Genomic DNA, 21,161 nt, shown 5'->3' with positions numbered 1-21,161 from the left:
ATGCTCGGGTACGGATAGACTCGAGCATGCTCGAGGTTCGCTTATCTCTAATGACTACCATTTCATGGCAAACTCCCGCTTCTAGATTTACGAGTTTTTTGACATCCCGCTTTGAGTATATGCTTTAACCCCCTGTTGCCTGCAGCCCTGCCGCCCGCAGCCCCGCCACCTCTAGCCCAGCCACCGAGATTGTACATTACCTGCTCTGGTGACGCGGTTGCATGTCAGGCTTCCGGCTCCCATCGGTCCCCCTCAGCCAATCAGCACCACTGATCGGGACCGGAGCCAGGAGCCTGACATGCAGCCGCGTCGCCAGAGTAGGTAATGTACGATCTCGGCAGCGGAGTTGTGGGGCTACGGGCGGCAACAGGGGGTTAAAGCACATACTCAAAGCAGGATGTCAATCCCGCTGCGAGTATGTGACTGGATCTGCAGCGGATCTCGCTGCTAATCCGCAGCATGAGATCTGCTGCGGATCCGGTAGGTGTGAAGGCTATGTTAACACGTCAAAGGCTATGTTTACACAGCGTTTTTTCAGCTCCATTTAAAATAACGTCCATTATTTTGAGTTTAAAATAACGGACGTCATTTAGCAGCCTGGCCTCCCCTTAGTGCAATGACGCTGTTGGTACATTATATTAGTTTGGGTTTACTAATTCCCCTTTGGGTGTGTCTTATTAGTAAAAAAACGAGAAAGAACAGTAGAAAAAGAAAAACTGTGCGTAAACAACTAATAAAAAAACGTCCGCTGTTTGCAAAAGATGTCCGAAAATAATGACCATGATCATTATTTTGACGTCTACGGCAAAAACATCCGTTATTCAATACACTGTGTGCATTGGACGTCCGTCTTCTCATTGACTTCAATGCATTGCAGTCAGTTAAATCGCGGCAAAAACTGATGTTTAATAGGGCCCCTCCTAGAAGTTTAACCATCTAGGTCTAGGATGAAGGATGCAATTTGCAATGTCCTTTGTTAGGGTAAATATATGCTAGACTGTGGGAAAACCCCCAACATTTGATTTTACTTTGTACAATGTCTCCAGCAAATCTGTTTAGTGTGCATTTACCCTGAGTGCTTCTTTCCACCAGTTTACCATAATTATACAGTGTGAAAGTATTAATACTCTAATTTCCTACAAAATACTGACGTTTCCTACAAAAACAAAGTTTCAGAGGAATTGGAAGAAATCTTGATGGCTGCTATGAGGGATTAGGGTAGAAGAAAATGTACTTTGAAAGCACTGCCATTCGATTATAAAACCTTTTTTATGTCTAGAATAACCCTTTAATTTACACCAACAGTGATGTGCTTTATATGACTATACAGATGGCACAACTCTTAGGCCACCCCTGTGCTCAACCATAGTGTTTGTATAGTAGGTAATGTTTATCCTGTTGTGCAGATTGATACAGTTAGTCCAGTTCTTATTAGGCTTATATCTTTTGTTACTGAATTAGTTATGTGAAATAATATTCTGTACATTGGTTTCAGAAAGGCTTAGGGCTGTAAGATTTGCAAGCTTCCTCATCTTTTGTAATTGCTACTTCTATAATTGCTCTCATTATTATCTCTAGCAGACTTCTTGTGTTTTACTATATAAAAGAAGACTGGAGATTGGGTCAATTTGCATATAATTAGCATAATTAGATAATAATAATTTTAAAAACAGTAATCAGTAAATACACTTAATAAGTCTAGCCTGAAAGGCTGCTTTTGTTTGTTTTTGTCTGTCTCGTGCTACCTGGTCCCTCGGTGTTTTGTTTTCGTTTTTTATACCAGTGTAGTTCATTCCCATCTAGCAGCACATGCTCTGAAATCCCTCTGTAAAGTCTTGCATTTCAGTACATCTGTTTTTATATGAATACATTCTGTGCCGATAGTAGATTGTTACATTTATAACCTACATAAACACCTAAGCCCCTAATATAAACAACTGTGTTTTCCTTCAGAGATTCCTAGGTAGAATTTCTTTGTTTTCCAGTGAACCTTGCTTACTGTATTCTATGAATTTTCTTCGCATCCTTACTGCTGCAGAATAACTCTCTGCCTCTTAGAGATGAAGCTCTGCAAAAGCCCATAGAAGTGTGCAATCCTTGAGTTTGACCCCTAAGATTTACTTCATGCCGGCTTAATATACATCCTCTTATTTTGACACACTTATTGCTTCTTCCCTTTTATCATCTCCACAGTCAATAACATAAATCTAGGCTGCTGCATCCAGCCACAAATACATCCACCTACTTTCCATCTAGACCAGATGCTAACTTACAGAACGCGGGCAATCTCATGTTACTTTTTATTTCTGCCTACCAATTTATTTATTACATTATATTGTACTAGTAGAGCAATGAGAAAATAAATAATAAAAAAATATAAATATATATATATATATATATATATATACAGTGGAACTTGGATTGAGAGCATTTTGCAAGAAGAGATCACAGTTTTTCAAAATTGTGACTTGGTTTAAGAGCATTGCTTTGGTTTAAGAGCTCCCTGTACTTGGTGGAAGGGGGAGTGGGGGAGAGGTATGGTTTGCATAGCGGGGTCTACAGCACTGTACTCTGACCCAGAAAGTCTCCCTCACCTTCCAAATCATAGCAGATCCGCTTCTGACTGAAGCTTCCATCAGGGGACAGGACTGTGGAGGTAATCTCTTCATAGCTGTAACCCCTCTCTTCCCGGACAGAGAGTGCTGCTATACTGTGCCCACATATGCCCTGCTCATTCTTTCATGCTCTCTGCAGTCTCTGTGAGCCCTGGATTTCCCATCATCTTTATTTCTTCTATACTGTGCCTACACTTACACTCAGCTATACACATTGCAGCTATAATGTGTCTGCACAAACACTCAGCAATACACACTGCTGCTATAATGTGTCTGCACTCACACTCAGCAATACACACTGCTGCTATAATGTGACTGCACTCACACTCAGCAATACACACTGCTGCTATAATGTGACTGCACTCACACTCAGCCATTTACACTGCTGTTTAGAAAAGTTTCTGTCACTGTCCTCTTGCATAGCTCTGTGATTCTCACTTCCTGATTGGTCCATACTGAAAACACACCCCTTCCCCATTGCTGTCATGTGACCATACAGACCTCTGACAGCAGCCCTGCTTCTCTATTCTAGCCTGTTGTACTACACTCCTGCATTATGGGGATCTGTACCTCCATTCTGTATCTACAAACTGCTATGGTTTTCTTCATTGTTATGCAGTTACTATACATTATACTCCACATGCTGCTTGGCAATACTCTCCAGTAACGTATAATATGACATATCCAGCTTTCTAAATGTTTGTTTTACCTGTTATTAAAGTGTGGAACCAATTGTCTGCAATTTCAGTGATTTCTTATAGGAAAATTTTCTTTGGTTTAAGAGTGATCCAAGGCGCCACTGTAAATATATATAACCATCTGATCCTCAACCTGCAAATGATATTTGTTTTTGGAACAAAGAAATCCACCTAAAAGCATCTAATTCCTATAAGGGTCTGCAGCATCGGAGATCACGTGGTTCCCTTCCAGGGTAGCTGTTGCTCTATGTGAATCTTTTATAAGGCATGGTGTCGAACCTGTCCAGTAGTTCTGCCATAATGTGACAGAGGGTCTGCCAGATGACAATCTAGATGAACTTAACATAGTTGCAAAGGTAACTCCTTTCATTGTAGCCATGAATGAGGCTCTTTCACTAGGATAGTGGGTCTTTCACATTCCGCAAAAAAATTACGACAGCCTCACCTCAACAACAATGTGCATATGGGTAAACAAGGAGCCACGTTATTTTACTGTAAGGATTGGAGTACTTGTATAATTTTTCTTATTCATACACATAGTGAAAAAAAAAATTATATATATATATATATATATATATATATATAGAGAGAGAGAGAGAGAGAGAGAAAGAAGATTGAAATGTCTCTACATATTTGATTGTGTCATAATCTATATAAAACACAATAGCAAGAAATATTTTATTTATTTTTATCACATTACCATGTGTTTAATATAGATTATGACACAATCCCAATGGGTTCTTGTCTAACACTTCATTCATTAATAATGCACAATAAGAACCTGTTAAAAAATAGCATATGCCTCATTCTGTGCATGTCAGCCTTAATTTACATAAAAGCATATTCTGCACATTTTGAGATTATGAAGCTAGATTGTGGTTTATGCAGAGGCAAGAAAATGTGAACATGAGAAAAGGAAAGGTCAGGGTTGAAGGTGAAAATTGCTATCACATTTATTCTAATTAGGCTGAAAAACAATTCAGTGCAAGCAATGTTAACAGCAAACTAATGCTCTTCACATCAGAATGTTAATTTTCTGATATCAGCCATCAGGTGGCATTGCATAACGTAACCTATCTGCATAACATACGTTTATATTAACATGCTATATGTTCAAGGCTGGAAGAGAATATTCCTTACATAAAAAGCAGCACTCTTGTCTCTTTATAAGTGTCTGGTATTACAGCACAGAACCATTCAATAGAAAGTAGCTGAGGTATACAACCAAACACATTCAATGGTTGACAGTGGCCCTGTTTTTGAAATAAAGCTTGCCATCCCATATTTTTGTAGTCTCTAAAAAGACTAGTGCATGAGAGTGCTTTAGAAGCAATCTGGTTGGTGTATAGACCAAACATTGACATTAAATAAAATTGCTTTAAGATAGCAAACATTGAAATCTTCATTGTAGTGAACATACAGAGCATATACACTTGGGAAACATTTTTGAGGATGTTCTGATATGTAGTAAATATTCCAATATTCCTCATATTCAACAATATGAGGCTATGTTCACACAACGTAAGTTTGGTAGTAATCATGGCCATTGTTGCCGGTTTTAAACAACGGTCGTGATTACTACTGAACCTACATTGTGCTGCAGGCTAAAGGAATCCCGGCCAGAGTATGTGTAATACACCCTCAAATTGTTGCGGTGCAGCAAAAACTGACAGGCAGAAAACCTGTCAGTGCACATAATGGAGCGTGCGACTCCGGCCGCACGCTCCATTGTGTAAAGCGATGAATTGGGATGCGGGCGCGCATGGATGCGCCCGCATCCAAATTCAGGAGCAGTGATGATCATCCGGATGGTCTTCTCTGTCATCTGCTGTTACGGAAAGGGAAGTAATTGAGTATTTTGTAAACTGAATTATCAGGATTTGGCCCTTTGTGTTGTAGCCTACTGTATGTTTAAATAAACATTTAGAAGTAAATATTGTTAAACTGAGGATAATAATAATATAAGGATAAAGGAGATATAATGTAAAGGAGATGAATGTACTGGGGAGGTGCTATTACAACATGACTTTTACCAAGCAAAAATGATACCTAATGTTGCATAGGGTCATTTTTTACCAGTGATCATCTCCTCGGGGCAAGAATAGACCTTACCACCTCAAGTGTGTCTGTCATCTATTATGGTCAGATCAGGGGAGATTAGTCATAAGGTATATTAAAGCTATGTATTAATACATGCTATACAAGTGCAAATGACCATTAGGTGTCTGACACGAAATGAAGCATGTATTACAAATGTCATGAAACATTTATCATCATATTACTATATATCCACTCTGAAAAAATGCACCAGGATGCCTGAGAGCATAGCATATATTTTTAGTTAGAAACCTTGAATCGTAGAAGATTGTCAGTAGGAAAAGACCACCGAGTCTATCTAGTCTGCCTTTTAAGAGAACCAATCACTGTGTTGTTATTATTATTATTACTCCTTCATTTTACTGCTTTGCAGTTTTATTTTTTTTCTAAATATAACTAATTATTCTTGCTGCCACATTATTTATTCATTTCTACTTTTCTTTATGGGCTTGCGTCTGCTCTTTTTAAAAGAGTCTGTGAGAGCTTAAGGCCTCCCGGCATGGAGAGTGGTGGGTTGGGATCCCATGATCCTTTGCCCGCCGCTCCCCCCATACAAAGTGGTCTTGCACTATCCAGCGTGAGATCGCTGTGTATTACTAACTGTCCCAATCTGTGTCCCTCAGTCTATTTATAAAGATACATACTGCCTTTGAAGTCTTTATCTAATACTTTACCTAATATTCCATGCCTGGGGATTTATGTCGAGCGCCGCCATCTTGGTGGTGTCACTGCGTACCAGTGCTGCAACGTACTGCTGGAATGTAGTGATGTCACCAAGATGGCGGGGGATGGAGGGTTAGGTAAAGTATAAGATACAGACTGCAAAGGCAGTCTGTATCTTTATAAATAGACTAAGCCAGGGAGATAGATTAATAATAAAGAAAGTTAAGTTTAGGTCATTCCTTAGTAATGCAATAGATGACAGAAACACCTCAGGAGATGGGGTCTATTTTTGCACCAAGGTCATGATGGTTTGTAAAGAATGACCCTATGCGTCATGTTACTTATAACTGGTGTCATTTTTGCTTGTGAAAAATATCAGCACATGAGGCTATCCATAGGTAGGGAAATGGTGAGAACCCATAAGACCAGTTCCATAACGGTTACCGTCCCATTTCCAGAAAATTCCTGTAGCGGCAAGTAACTTGAACTCCAGTCAGTAGCGTGCGCTGGCTGAATCCCAGTAAAGCCAAAGACAATTATTTTGTCTCTTGTCATTTAACTTCACACCTTACAGCTCAAACAATAAAAGGAAGAGCGTAGATATGCTTCAGCTTTGTACAGCTCACTTAATGGACACACAGTGCTGTAATAGACTTTAAAAATTCATGGGATGGACACAGTGAGATGGAAAAAGTTAGAACACAAAAAAATAAAAGAGGTCAACAAATTACACTGCAAATTGGGGTTATATGGACAGCAGGGTCTAGGTTTTTGTGCTCAGTCTACTATGATAAAAACAAGAGAGTGCTTTGTTATAGTTAAATCAAATGGGGTCAGGAGAAGCTCTGCAAGCAGTCTCAATACTATAATGCATTCACACATTCCTCACAAAATAGAAATACCTGTCTGCAGTATATGCTGTATGTTTTATTGTGTTTGGGTCATATATTGTTATACTACAATACTGTATGGGTTCTTAAAGATGCCAAGAACTAAAATAGCAAAACATGAACATTTATATGCTATTATACAATCGTTCACGGAAGCATAATAGGTTTCCTTTAAAGAGAGACAAGTTGTTGTATCCTCATACAGGTTGCACAGTTTCCCATAGTGATGGCTGCAGGCAGAGGTTTAAAACATAAAATAAAAAATGCTCTATCACTCTCACTAAATCCATAAGGCTATGTTCACACCTGGCATTTTGTTCATTATTTTTAACCAAAACCCGGAGTAGGTTGAAAACAAAAAAAGTGAAAATCTTTCCATTATAGTTACTCTCTGTCTTTTCCAGCCCTGGTTTTGGCAAAAAAAAAAAAAAAAACTGACCAAAATTCTCACCAAAGAGACACACGTAATTTGAATTCTTTTACTTTCACTCATGATGTTGCCCCTGATCATCCTTGTATTAGGTCTTATGAAGAGGTGTATTTTGCTGTAAATTGATAATTTATATGGAAATGCTGCCAAGAAGGGTTATCTTAGATCATGTTATTCAAGTCTAATTTACTAAGCTCACCTATCAGAAGTATTGGGCTATGGTCACATGCTGTACAAACAATGGCCATTGTTTAGCGCTACCTTCATAGGAAATTAATGTTCATGATCATTAATTCCGGCCAAAGGTAGCGCTAAACAGTGGCCGTTCACAGGGCCTTGTGTGAGAGTGGGGCTTTACTGTTCCCTAACTAATGTGGCAGATTAATAAGCCAGACCTATTACTGACGGCACTTTAGCCTATATGGAGATCATGTGTGTTGCTACCAAAGCATATGTATTGTCTCACCCAGCTGGTTATACATTTAGCTACAAAAGTGTACCACCAGGAGACTGTTCAGTCCACCGATTAAGCTTTTTGGTCGCTTTGACAGTGACAAAAAAGCTTTCATGACATGGATAGTAGGTTCTATTTTCATTTGCAACACCACTCCTAGGGTTCAGTTCCCCAAAGAGAGAAAATTGTTTTGTCACTCCTGGTAGGAGACCATGGAGGAACCTGGTGGAACCTTGCTAAAAAAAAAAAAAAAAAAGTAGTATATATAATTATTTCCTATCTACAGGAGATTGCATGGGGGTCCGTCCGCCAGGACCCTTCAACCTTCCTGAAAACAGGAGAAGAATTTTTTTATTTCATTCAAGCAGCAAGTCCCACATGCACATCACTGGCCCATTTACTGTCATTGGAGCTGCCAAAGGTACCCAAGAGTTGTCTTTGTCGGCTCCATAGGCAATAAATGGAGCCACTACATCTGTGCACGATTTACTGCTTCATCTAAAACAATGATTCAGTGCCTCATTCTTGAGATCATAAAGGCCCCAGTCAGACCCCCCCCATAGTCCGACAACTTCTATATATGCTGTGGATAAAGGATGTTTGCAGTTTGGACTTAATGTCATCATTTCATACAACACACGATGGTCTCTTTAACATTTTTTTATTTTTGCCTTGTAGGTGGTACAAGAAGAAATCCATGTCCCCTACAGTTTTCTGAAACTCAGCTATCTGAGCAGCCGAACACTGGGCTATAAGAGTCTCATACATATTATTCTCACCCACGCAACAATCCCTATTGGACTAAGTAAAGTACATCTAATTGTAGCAGTGGAAGGACGACTTGTACAGAAATGGTTTCCTGCTGCTATTAACTTGGTTTATACCTTTGCCTGGAATAAAACTGATATTTATGGCCAGAAAGTATCCGGTCTTTCAGAAGCACTAGGTATGTTTTTCCTTATTTATCTTCATTTTTTTCTATTCCAATAGATATTTAAAGCTTTTTCATGTAATCTTTTTGAATATACTCAGCTCAGGAAATGCCCTTGAAATTGCTAAACAGAAATAGAAATCTATGTTTATCTATGAATAACTAAGGTTAAGGATCTTATCTATGAAGGGCTGTTTCTGTGATCCCACTCCCTGAACGCCCAGTAAATTGGAGTAGGATAAAGCAGAAACCAATATTCTAACACTTAGTTTTGGAGAGGGGGGAAGGTAAAAATTAGTTTACACAAGAAAAAAAAAACCCTGGGTCATATAGCTTAAACCCCCATTTTGTAGTCTCTTCCTCCTTACCAGATTTACTGAGAAACACATACTCCAGCAAATCTGGCAAATCTAAGCTCTGGGGCTGTTGTATTGTATCGCCATGATTACATAAATCATGGTAAATGAGGTGCAAGAGAAGGCTACAGTATGTCCCCTCTGCGCCGTGCCATGTCCCCCTGCTCACCCATCAGATGAGCGGGGCAAACCTTGGCAAAAACCCACAGATATTTTTGCCAACATACATTGAGCGTTGGATTGAGACATTTTTACTGCTGCAGCCAAATGTTATCTGAAAATATTTTTTTTTCTTGATGTTTTTTTTGCGTTTTTCTGCTCTTATGCCAAATCACAGCATGCAGAGCATTTCTTTTTTGTTTTCTCCAAAAATAGTGGTGTCGATAAAATGCCAGAAATAAAAACGCCTATAGTCATTTACACTAAAATGAGAAAACGCTAGAAAAACTGACAGAATAAAATGTAAAAAAAAAAGCAGGAAAACTGCCAACAGCATATTTCAGCCAGAAAACAACTTGCTAATTTTTTTGTTTGAGAGAAGCCTTATAGATGGCTCAAACTTAGTTTAAATATGCATCAGATTTTCCTACAGCCTGAGCTACTGTTATAAATCCAATGCATTCTTATGCTGTCTAGACTGAGTTTAAACTAAGAATTAAGATGAATCTTTTAAGAAAAAATAATGATGCCTTTAAAAAAGATTATGAATATATATATATATATATATTTTATTTTTTTTTTTTAAATAGGTTTTTCTTTCTTTTTCTTTTTTTTTTGCATCATGAATAGCATCATGACACAGCTGTACTGTCAGTATAATAGGGCTTTCTTTTCATTTGGTATGCCTGTTTTGCTTGTGGATAATTAGTAGAAGTATTGTATATAGGGTAGCTAGATTTTCACATCAAACATTAAAAGTATGTTTTGTTTTGTTTTTATTTTCCATGTTTTCATTTTATTATTTTTAATTATCAATGTTATTATTTATATTATCTAAAAACACTGAAAATTCTGGTTTCCAAACACTCACTTTAAGAAAAACCTTTAATCTCCCTAGTGCTCCACAAACTGCCCCTAGTACCTCATACGTATATCAAATAGTATTCTGAAGCTGGGTCCTTATGCTGTCTGTGATTACTTCTTTCTGAAACCTCCCTAAAAATGTTTATTAATTATTGCTAACTTGTCATGGAGAAAAGGGAGCCACTTGCTTCAAGTCACCCTGGACATGCCATCTTCCTTCCCAGACAGGCTTGACTGGCTTAATCGGAGTGTTGTTATTTAGAGGAGAGCAAAGCCAGTGTGGCTAGAAGCAACTGCCTCTCCTCCTCCATAACTAGTTAGTAATTAGCATATAATACATGTGTTGATGAGGCTGGCGATGAGATACTTTATATTTCTCATACCGTTAATTTAAAAGAGAAGTTAAGGGGTGGAAGGAGAGGATGAGCATTTCCAGTAAAGGAAGATAAGGCATTTGGTGGCATTAAGGATTTGGAATGTTCTTCATGGGGACTTTCGAAAAGAATTGAAGAGCACAAGGGGGCATGTATATCCAAAAATGGGAAGCACAGATTAGGGAAAAATTGCATATGTGGTATACTGAGTTTCCTTGTACTATGTGCATAGTAACGATTTCCCTGCCTTCTGCCAGATAACTTGCCAAATGGAGATATGGATAGTTACACCAAGGTCACATTCCCATTTAAACATGTATCTATGTTTTGAGAAGGTCTTCTCAGGGAAAAATTGTCAATGAATGTCTGAGATAAGGTCTTTAGAGGTGATACTCTGAAGCTTACACTACACTGTGCAACTCGGGGTGCCAAAGATCTCTAATTTGTGGGTATGAAAAGAAAATATGGTCTATACTATTCCTGCAGGGGCTAAACAGGATCATAAAGTTAACCTATAAAGTCAACCAATAAAAAGGGCTGAGATCCAAAGGAGGTCATATTATCAGGGTGGTCTGATGTGAAGCGAAAAGACATGAGGTTGCTTTTGTAGACCTGTTACTTACATGTGGATAATGGAAGGAAATGCCTGTACAGCCATTCTTATGGTAAAGCGGCTGATGCAAGATGGGTTTTAAGTCACCCTGGACATGCCCTCTTCCTTCCCAGACAGGGCTGAGATCCAGTTTTGACAGCTGCATTTAAATGGCTAATTAGCCGGGCATAGCGATTGGCCCACTAAAAGTCGTGGCCTGACCCCTCTCTAAACCCCCCTACCCGCCCCAGGACATAGGGTACGTTCTGGGTTGTCAAGGGGTTAAACAAACAGAAACTAAAGGCAGTTTAGAGGAATCAATTGAATATTCATAAGATGGGGCAAGTGGACGGGGCGGCACAACTGCCTAATTTACATATAAATAAAACAGATGAAGGTAAAAATCAACTTGCATTTTCAGTGTTCCCAGCCCTATAGGAACATAAAAGAAGGTCATATTCTTCTAACATGCTATTAGTTTGCCTTTAAGGGTATATTCACACGGGCGGGCTCGCAGCGAGATTCTCGCTGCGAGCCCGGCAGGTCCTGTCAGTTCCCATAAACTACATACTTGCTGCGGTCTAAACGACCGCAGCGAGTATGTAATTATACCACGCTTAACCCCTTCTACTCCCGCCGGCTCCCCCGCTGTAAGCAGCATACATTACCTGTCCTTGCTGCACGGGTCCGGCGTCCTGCTCTCCCGCCCGGCCAATCAGTGGCTGCAGCTGGGCAACACACTAATTGGCCGGACGGGAGAGCAGGACGCCGGACCCGTGCAGCGAGGACAGGTAATGTATGCTGCTTACAGCCGGCGGGAGTAGAAGGGGTTAAGCGCGGTATAATTACATACTCGCTGCCGTCGTTTAGACCGCAGCAAGTATGTAGTTTATGGGAACTGACAGGACCTGCCGGGCTCGCAGCGAGAATCTCGCTGCGAGCCCGCCCGTGTGAATATACCCTAATGCATCTCTTTAACCAAGCTTTGTGTATCTTTAATGAGCAAAGTTCTCGCAAAGCCCGAACTTCCGATCTCACCTCTTGTACCAAAACTCTTTAAGCTGGTTGGTTGCTTCCATCCATGATTGCATTCATTTTGCAATCACATTTATTTTGCAGATCCATTAAAATTGTACAGTGCTAGTTTTATTAAAGTTAAACAATTAAAAAAAAAAAAAACAGAAATAGCTAAAATAGAACATCACATAACGAATTTGATGTCTGTGAATACGCTAATAAAAACAGATCCCATAGACGTACCTCGGATATAGGCCTTATGCGTGTTCCAAAGTGTATCTATGGAAATTTAAGGTGTTTCATTAATACAAAAATATTCTATGACATCTTTTTCTATTATTTTAGATCCCATAGACTTCTATTGGGGAATCTATGCCACAATCACATTTCACGCTATGTCCTGTTTTTTGGTGGCACAGATTGTATAAATAGGCCAATACAAATCAATGGGCCCTAAATTGTCCATCATGGCAACTTCACAGGGTGTGTAAATTAGCCCTTACTTTTTCTTCCTACACTGTGGATGTTTACACAGTCTGCTCAGTGAAAGTCAATAGTTTAGTTAAAATAAGGTTTACTATAAATATGACCACATTTTATTTATATTTAATGCACAAGTCAAGGTCACTTGCATTTCACCAAATACCTTTAACTATAGCCACAGTTCTTTTAAATAGCGATACTGTCTATGTCTGTATACGTCGCTTTATACATTATTAATGCTTAGAAATAGAGCAACATTTAATAATAATTAGCATAATTTATTAATATTAAGTCTAAACAATAATACTATGCTAGGTCATCAAAGTCCAATGGGTTAATGAGAAAGAAAATGAGACGTTACAGAGATTTGCTGAGATAGATTTTAACACCTCAGCAGTGACTGCTACAAAGCTGGCGTTTAACAGCCATGTGTTAACATCAGAATTTTTTTGTAGGCATGATGCTATTTTCAGAGGGCCCTTATGCTCGGAATGACCCCCAGTTCTCTATCACTTTTCTTTATTTGCAATTCTATTCTCTTAGCCTCTTCCTCTTGACATGAAGGCTGTCATATAGCTATTTATAAAAGACAGGTTACTTGAGGATTGCACTTAGGAACAGCAACATTCTTCATTATTCCTGCACTGTGTCATATGGAAAGTCTGGAGCTGGCAGATTTATTGCTTTCCTTAATTGCAAATTCCTTTAATCATTTCCCTCTCATACGTTTGTTTAATTAGCAGCTTCTAAAGGTGGAATCTATTTTCTTAAACCAGAAGCGCTCTATAATATATTTCTGAAGATTTGTGCTTAAGAATAAATTTTACTTTAATTAATTTACGTGTCACCAGGATTTTGAAAGCGGTGACTGCTTGATAAGTGCATTTTAAGGCATGTTGTATCCACAGCATTATCAGACACATATCAAGGCAAATTTCACTTTACTTCATTAGTCTAAAACACCTTTAGAATATATTTTTAACAGTTTACTGGAAATAGTATAAAAACAGAGCGAATAGAATAGTAACAGATTTTAAAGCTTAGTGCTGGGACACACCCTGATCTCTAGATAAACCAGGGAGAAGCACATGGCAGTACCCTTCACTCCTTTGCTTTGCTGCCGTATGCTCCTCAGAGCTATATCTATAGATCAATGCCTACATAAAATAAATAAATATATATATATATATATATATATATATATTTTACTGGACAGAAATGATAAATCCAATAATCATAAAAATTACTTTATTTAGAAATTCCGTTTACATGACATACAATACATTACAGGATTAATAAAAGAACACATACAACAGAGGGATAAGCAATGTAAACTTCCTTGAGGTGAGTGTATGAGAGCGATACTCAAATAGGCTATGTTTACACAACGTCAAAAATAGAGAAAAGGCGTCCAATTTTGATATTTAAAATAACGTCCGTTTTTGCTGCGATTTAACTGACTGCTATGGCAATACATTAAAGTCAATGGGAAGATGGACGTCCAATGCACACACCACGGACAGCAAAATAATGAACATGAATTAGAGATGAGCGAACCTGGAGCATGCTCGAGTCGATCCGAACCCAAACTTTCGGCATTTGATTAGCGGTGGCTGCTGAACTTGGATAAAGCCCTAAGGCTATGTGGAAATCATGGATATAGTCATTGGCTGTATCCATGTTTTCCAGACAACCTTAGTGCTTTATCCAAGTTCTGCAGCCCCAGCTAATCAAATACCGAACGTTCGGGTTTGGATCGACTCGAACCCAAACCCGGTTCGCTCATCTCTAAACATGATCATTATTTTTTAAGTCTTTTGCAAACAGCGGATGTTTTTTATTAGTTGTCCACACACAGTTTTTCTTTTTCCACCGTTCTTTCTCCGTTTTTACTATTAAATTTAATAGACTTATCAATTAAGCCACACCCAAAGGCCAATTAGTAATCCCAAACTAGAATAATGTACCATCAGCCATCATTGTACTAAGGGGAGGCAAGGCTGCTAAATGACGTCCGTTATTTTAGACTCAAAATGACGGACGTAATTTTAAACGGAGCCCAAAAAACGTTGTGTGAACATAGCCATAAACAAGAATATAAATAGTTATAGCATGAATATACACTGGGCACTTGGCGGAACAACAAAAAATAGTGATAATGATAACAATGTATTGGCACAAAGAGGGGAAGGGAAAATAACACCTGGTATATACAGTGCATTAAAGGACAACTCTGACCATACTTATGTGACCACTGTCGACCACATAATCTTTGTCTGCCTCCATCTTGTGTCAACTGAAGAGGGAGACTGGCCTAAATAGAGTCACCAGATGACTGCCAGCTTGCTCAGCTCTGATTGGCTGAGCAAGCTGTCTGCCATCTGACACACCCCAGCCCCTCTGCAGTGTCAACAGATGATTTACAGCGGGCTCAGTTCCAATTGGCTGAGCAAGCTGTAATCCATCTGAGCCGCTGAACGGAGAGGCAAGAGTTTAGAGTGGATGAACCAGCAAGTGGTGAAGAACAAAAGATGGTAATCGGCGCGTGGTGGGATGCCAGGATGGACAAATTTTAAGCAACGACAGTCTCTACAGTGAGGGTAACTAAAAAATTTGCTTTGGTGGGCTTTTTTTAAATTTTTAGTCACCAAAGTTGTCCTTTACCACAGTGGAATATAGAAGCTTTCCTATTGAACCTAACTCAAGTTCAATAGGAAGTAATACAAGTTCCACATACCACTTACTAACTCACCCTACGCATATTTTGCATGCTGCTTGGCTAGCACACCAAAATCTCAACTGACATTTTATATAGAAATAAACTGATTATAAACACTTTAACAGGTATATGACATAATTATGATGGAGGCAACTCACATGATTTCATATCATTCTAACATCAACACTTGGCACATATCTAATACATGTCAAAAGTTTTTTCAAATGACAATAACACTTTAATTAATTAGTTTTAGTAACATACACATAAATTAACTGATTAAGGCTATGTCCACATTTGGTTTAACAGCTTCCATTGCATAGCAACGGTCACTAAGCTGCATTCAGCACATTCCTGCAAACGATACCTCTGTATCGGCTGCAGGAACGTTCTTTTTTTTAAATTGTGTGAACGGCTATTATTTCCGGATGCTGTTCCGTGGTTCGCAGGTACAATATTTTAAGGCCCGTTCTAAAGAACGGCCGTTAAAATTACGATGTGCGCATACAGCGGACGACATTGCATTGACTTCAATGCAATGCCGCCCCTGCAGTAAAGAAAGGACACTGATTCCTTTGCAATCAGCGTACGTATCTATTTAAAAAAGAAAAAAAAATAGTGTGAACATAACCTTACGGTGCAAAACAATGAATAAACTTTATAAGTTTATTTTTCACCTTTGGTATTTTTTTCTTCCATCAACATTAGTACACCATTGGATCAAGGTGCAGTTGGCTGGCGCCACTAACTGCCAAGGGGTGCTGCATCTACATTTTTTAAAACTATCATCTCATAGTTATCTGGGGTATCGCAATTTTTTCTTTTTTTACTGTACAGATAAGAAGTAAACATCTGTTATACATTATAGCTTCTGTTAAGGCATCTCACATCTATCTATCTACAGCACAAAGACACAAAGCAGACTGCAAACACTAACATATATGAGCAATCAATAATAAACAGCATTTTGAATTGCATTGCATTGCAGCCATGGCAGGGTGCACCCGTGCATCATTTTGTTTGGAGGTGTTAATCATTATTGCTTGTCTATTTATCTGTCTTTTTATCTCATATTTCTTTGTCTCTTTGTATATTTCTTTTGACAAATAAGAAGGAAAAAGCTTGTTATAAATTGTGGCTTCTGTCAAGGCTGACAGAACAAAGAGGGCAGTTGCAATGGGCCCATTGCCTACTGGGAAACTCTGCATCTGATCTTTCTTTATCCCCCTATCCTTTTTTAGTGTAGCATGGAACAGAGTGCAGCCTGCCAAGCTGATACAATCTAAGCCAATGCTTTAATGGATCTGAGAGTTCTGCAGACACAAAGCGGCATAGAAAAATAGAACACAGACTAGGCATGTAAACAATGAGAGAGGGATCCGTGACTACTATACCACCCATCTGCTTGCAATCATATGCACAAGTACAGTAATATCACTACTCCCTATGGTTGTTTTACAAGGCAGTAGACAGAGATAACGTCTCTCTATTCTGCCTGACCTTTTACCGCATCTGTCTATGCATGCCGTGGAGCCCATGTATCAAATTAGCCGTTATGAGCTGCATCATATCTGTGAATACATTACGCCACTTTCTGAGACACCTCTACCGAATGGCACAAGGGAGTATAAAAATGATATGCAACAAATGTCTGATACAATGGAGACTAATAGGAATTAGGCATGCCCTGCCAGTAAGCACCATCATCTCGAAGCTATCAATTCATCAGCCTAATGAAATAAAATCTGCTGCTATTTCCTCAAGAATTGGGAATGTTTATGCCTTGAAATTGATATTTTTCTATGATGGTGCAACAAAGCAACCAAACAAAAAGCAATTAACTTTATTTAAAAGGCAATGAAATACTGGTCTACACCTGTGCCAAGTGTTAATGAATCTATGAGAGTATCTATAGAGAAAGATTGCGCCCATAATAAATAAGCATCAAGGTTTTACTTGAATCTTCTAGAAGCTGAGGTGTTTCATTACATTGTTTAACTCTTCATGTTCATACCATCATTATGTATTACTTATATATGCATTCATCAGGCTGTCTTCAAACAGGGAAGTTTTGATGTGTTTTTCAAGTTAGCTTCTATAGTACAACATAAAGGTTTTAAAAAAATTGTTGAAGTGGTGATTTTCGAGTGGTAAGGTAATTTACTTAGCTAACCTATGGCGCTGCATAACATTAGGTAGGCTCGAACCCAGTTACCTGTGAGAACCAAATAAGAGTTAACATGAATTCCCTCTTGGTGGTGGGGCCTGCTGGGAAGAGGTACACTTCAGCAGTCTTCAATGGTCTTGATAAATTCCCCCCAGAATTATGCTAACAGCTCAGGCAAGGTGGCTACCCCCATAATATTGTATAAAAAAATAAAAACATTACAATCAAAAAGTTATAAGGAAAAAAATGTTTTAATACATGGCTCCAATCAGTAAAAAATAAGTGATATAAGTGATACAGTCATTGTACCATATATAACACTGTTACTGAAGAGGGGACCCCATTCCTTGACCTGGTTCTGCATCTTATAAAGATATCATCACAATGATAGTAACAGAAGCAATAGTTTAATACAGGCATGATAAAATCTGTACCAATCGAATGATGACCACAGGGGATAGAATGACATTGAATGGCAAAGTTTGAGTGTAAATCTTCTATTTTATCATTTCTATTAGAGACGAATGAAGCAACCAGAAATCCATTTTGCAAGCTTTGCAAATTTTTGGTCAAACTCTTTAAGATTTACGAATTGAATCTTTACGAATTTTATTAAAACAGCCAAAACTATAGTAGCTACAATACTGGGACTATTACAGAAAGGCACATTTTTTAGAGCATGTTGTTGTCAAAAATCTGAAAATCACAATCGTTCGAATCTAAACGATAATCGTTCGGTTGAAATGCAGTTAACGATTAACGACCGAACGAGAAATAGTTGATCGCTTTATAAGACCTGGACCTATTTTTATCGTTGCTCGTTTGCAAAACGTTCGCAAATCATTCGCATTAAATAAGAAATTGTTTGGTCGTTCGCAATAGATACGAACGCAATAGCGAATATATAGCAAAGAAAAACGATCGCTATTGCGATCATAAGTAACGATTATCGTTCCGTGGAAATGAGTGAACATTTTCAGGGCTTTCGCAATAGCGGTCTTTTGAGATCCTTAATCGTTAACGATTATGCTAACGATAATCATCCGGAGGAATAGGGCCTTTAGTCTCTCCCTGCTCTGCTCTAACTGCCTGCTGCTATCCTTCTCTCTCCTCTACACACAGCTGACTGGCCACCTCCGTTAACGAACCGACTGGCCACCTCTGTTAACGAAACACCTTATATAGAGGGGGAGGTGCTGACATCACAGAGGGACCTGCTGCTGATTGGACAGGCACTAGGGATGTCTTTCTCTTGCCCAGTGATGCTCCAGACAGCATGTGCGGCCGCCATTTTGTTTTTTACAAATTTCCTTAATGAATTGGCAGGAATTCAATTTGCAGAACAAACCAAATTGACGGAGCGATTTGCAGCGACTCTTGATTCGCCAGATTCGCTTCTCTAATTTCTGTGCATGTATAATCTGTGAAGCCAACAACTAATAACCAATACGGCATCTGCTCTAGTAGAGTTGGGCACTTAGAATTTAGATGATTTATAAGGTCTTTAATATATTGTTTGATGTAATAATATCTAGATAAAAGTATCACTTCTGCATTGCTGGCCTGTTGTTATTGTAATAAGATTTATTTGTTTTGCACATTTCTGCTATCTGTTTCTCTCAATCTTTCTAATCAATAGCCCTGCTTTCCATTTTGCATTCCCACTCATGAAATCCCCCTGTGGATCAGCCATCCTCATACCATTCCTCTTAATTAATTATTCTTCTTTAATTATTTCAATTATCTCTTTCCTCATTTATTCGTTCAGCCTTCCCTTCCCCTAACTCAGGTTTATTTAAATCAAGTATTTCATTAGCATTTAATCTTTCCAGACCACTCACCCAGTGCCTTCTACCTTTCATATTCCACATATCATTCATACTCTTATCTTGAGGTGTCATTGCGCTTTCCATTTTCTTTTTAACTTTCTCTAAGCATATATTTGCTTTGCTTGCTATCAGCAATTTGCAAATGTTTTTTACTGGGCCTCACACATTTGTAGCTGGAATTAACCAGGCAACTCTTGGCCTAATACTTTTTTTTGTCACATTTAAAGAAGTCCTATCACGAAATGCTATGTATGACAATAATGTGGGCCTAACATTTTGGGGTGTTTTTAAATATTTTTTTATTCAACATTTATATATAGTCATTGTTTGGTCTTTTGGTCTTTTTATTTATTTTTTTTATCTTTTAGGGTGGGTTCACAAACAACAGATCCGCATCGGTTTTCACGCTGCGAATGTGCAGCAAAATCCACTGTGGATCCTTAATTGTCATTTTCAATGAGGTTCCATACTTTCATTGGTATTGTCATCCCTCTGCGAGCATGTACACTTTAGCCCCTTACTCCCTGTGGCCTGCTGCATACATTACTGGGTATGTGCTCCCGTTTGCTTCTGGGGCTCCCCTGAAGCAAGCCAGAGCATGGACCCGGTAATGTATTCCGCAAGGGCTTAAGGGGGCTGACTTTAACATACTCGCTGCAGGATGACAAATGGAATCTCATTGAAAATGACAGTTAAGGATCCCCAGCGGATTTTGCTGCAAAATCTGCTGCAGATCCGTTGTGTGTGAACAGTACCTTGAAAATTTTTTACAGAAAGTGGTGGTTTCTTTCCAGTCTAAGGGCGGGTTTACACTACAGAATTCTCGCGGACAATGTCCACGGAATTCCGTCAGCTGTGCGCCCGCACATCTGGGCGCCTTTCCGCCGGCCCCATAGACACCATTCTATGGGCCGGCGTATTCCGCTATACGCTGAAAGAAGTGTCATGTCACTTCTTTTAGCGGATCGCGGAATACGCCTGCCAATAGAATGGTGTCTATGGAGCCGGCGGAAAAGCGCGTGCCCGTGCGGGCGGACAGCTGACGGAATTCCGCGGACATTGTCCGCGAGAATTCCATAGTGTGAACCCGCCCTAATACAGTGTTCTCTGTTGCCAAGACTGTACATGACAGCAACTGTCCAAAGCAGTAGCAAATCCCCATAGAAAACCTTTTCTGCTCTGGACAGAGGTATCAGCAGAGAGCACTGTGTAGGACTGGAAAGAAAGCACAACTTCCTGCAGGGCATACAGCAGCTAATAAATACTAGAAGACTTGTGTTTTTTTTACTAAATTACTAATCTATATACAGTAACTTCCTGAAACCAGTTAAAGGGGTACTCCATTAAAAATCTTTTTCTTTCAATTCAATTGGTTAAAAAAAAAAGTGACATAGATTTGTGATATACTTCCCATAGTTATTAGCTGCTGAATGTCCTGCAGAAGTGGTGTTTTCTTTTTGGTCTGACACAGTGCTCTCTGCTGCCACCTCTCTCTGTGACAGTACCTTTCCAGAGCAGCAGCAAATCTCCATAGAAAACCTCTTCTGCCCTGAACAGTTCCTGTCTCAGCCAAAGATGTCAGCAGAGAGCACTGTGTCAGACTGAAAAAGAAAAACATTTCCTGCAGGACATACAGCAGCTGATAAGTACTTGAAGACAAGATTTTTAAATAGAAAATACAAATCTATATAACTTTCTGAAACCAGTTGATCTGGAAGAAAAGAATTTTCACCGGAGTAATTTGAGAGAGAGAGGAAAAAAAAAAATATATATATATATATATATATATATATATATATATATATATATATATATATATATTT

General features: G+C 38.9%; 1 protein-coding gene across 5 annotated transcripts in view; it reads left to right on the top strand.

The window, feature by feature from the left end:
- The window catches only part of TENM1 (teneurin transmembrane protein 1), a 316,457-nt gene that overhangs the window by 184,150 nt on the left and 111,146 nt on the right, over window positions 1-21,161 (top strand). For all 5 annotated transcript variants that reach the window (XM_069986814.1, XM_069986815.1, XM_069986817.1 and 2 more), the window contains one exon: window positions 8,526-8,793. In XM_069986814.1, the coding sequence (XP_069842915.1) occupies window positions 8,526-8,793 (268 nt within the window). The remainder of the gene's footprint in view (window positions 1-8,525; window positions 8,794-21,161) is intronic.

This window comes from Dendropsophus ebraccatus, chromosome 10 (genome assembly GCF_027789765.1).
Source record: "Dendropsophus ebraccatus isolate aDenEbr1 chromosome 10, aDenEbr1.pat, whole genome shotgun sequence".
Lineage (NCBI taxonomy): Eukaryota > Metazoa > Chordata > Amphibia > Anura > Hylidae > Dendropsophus > Dendropsophus ebraccatus.
This window is presented reverse-complemented; position numbering and strand designations above follow the sequence as displayed.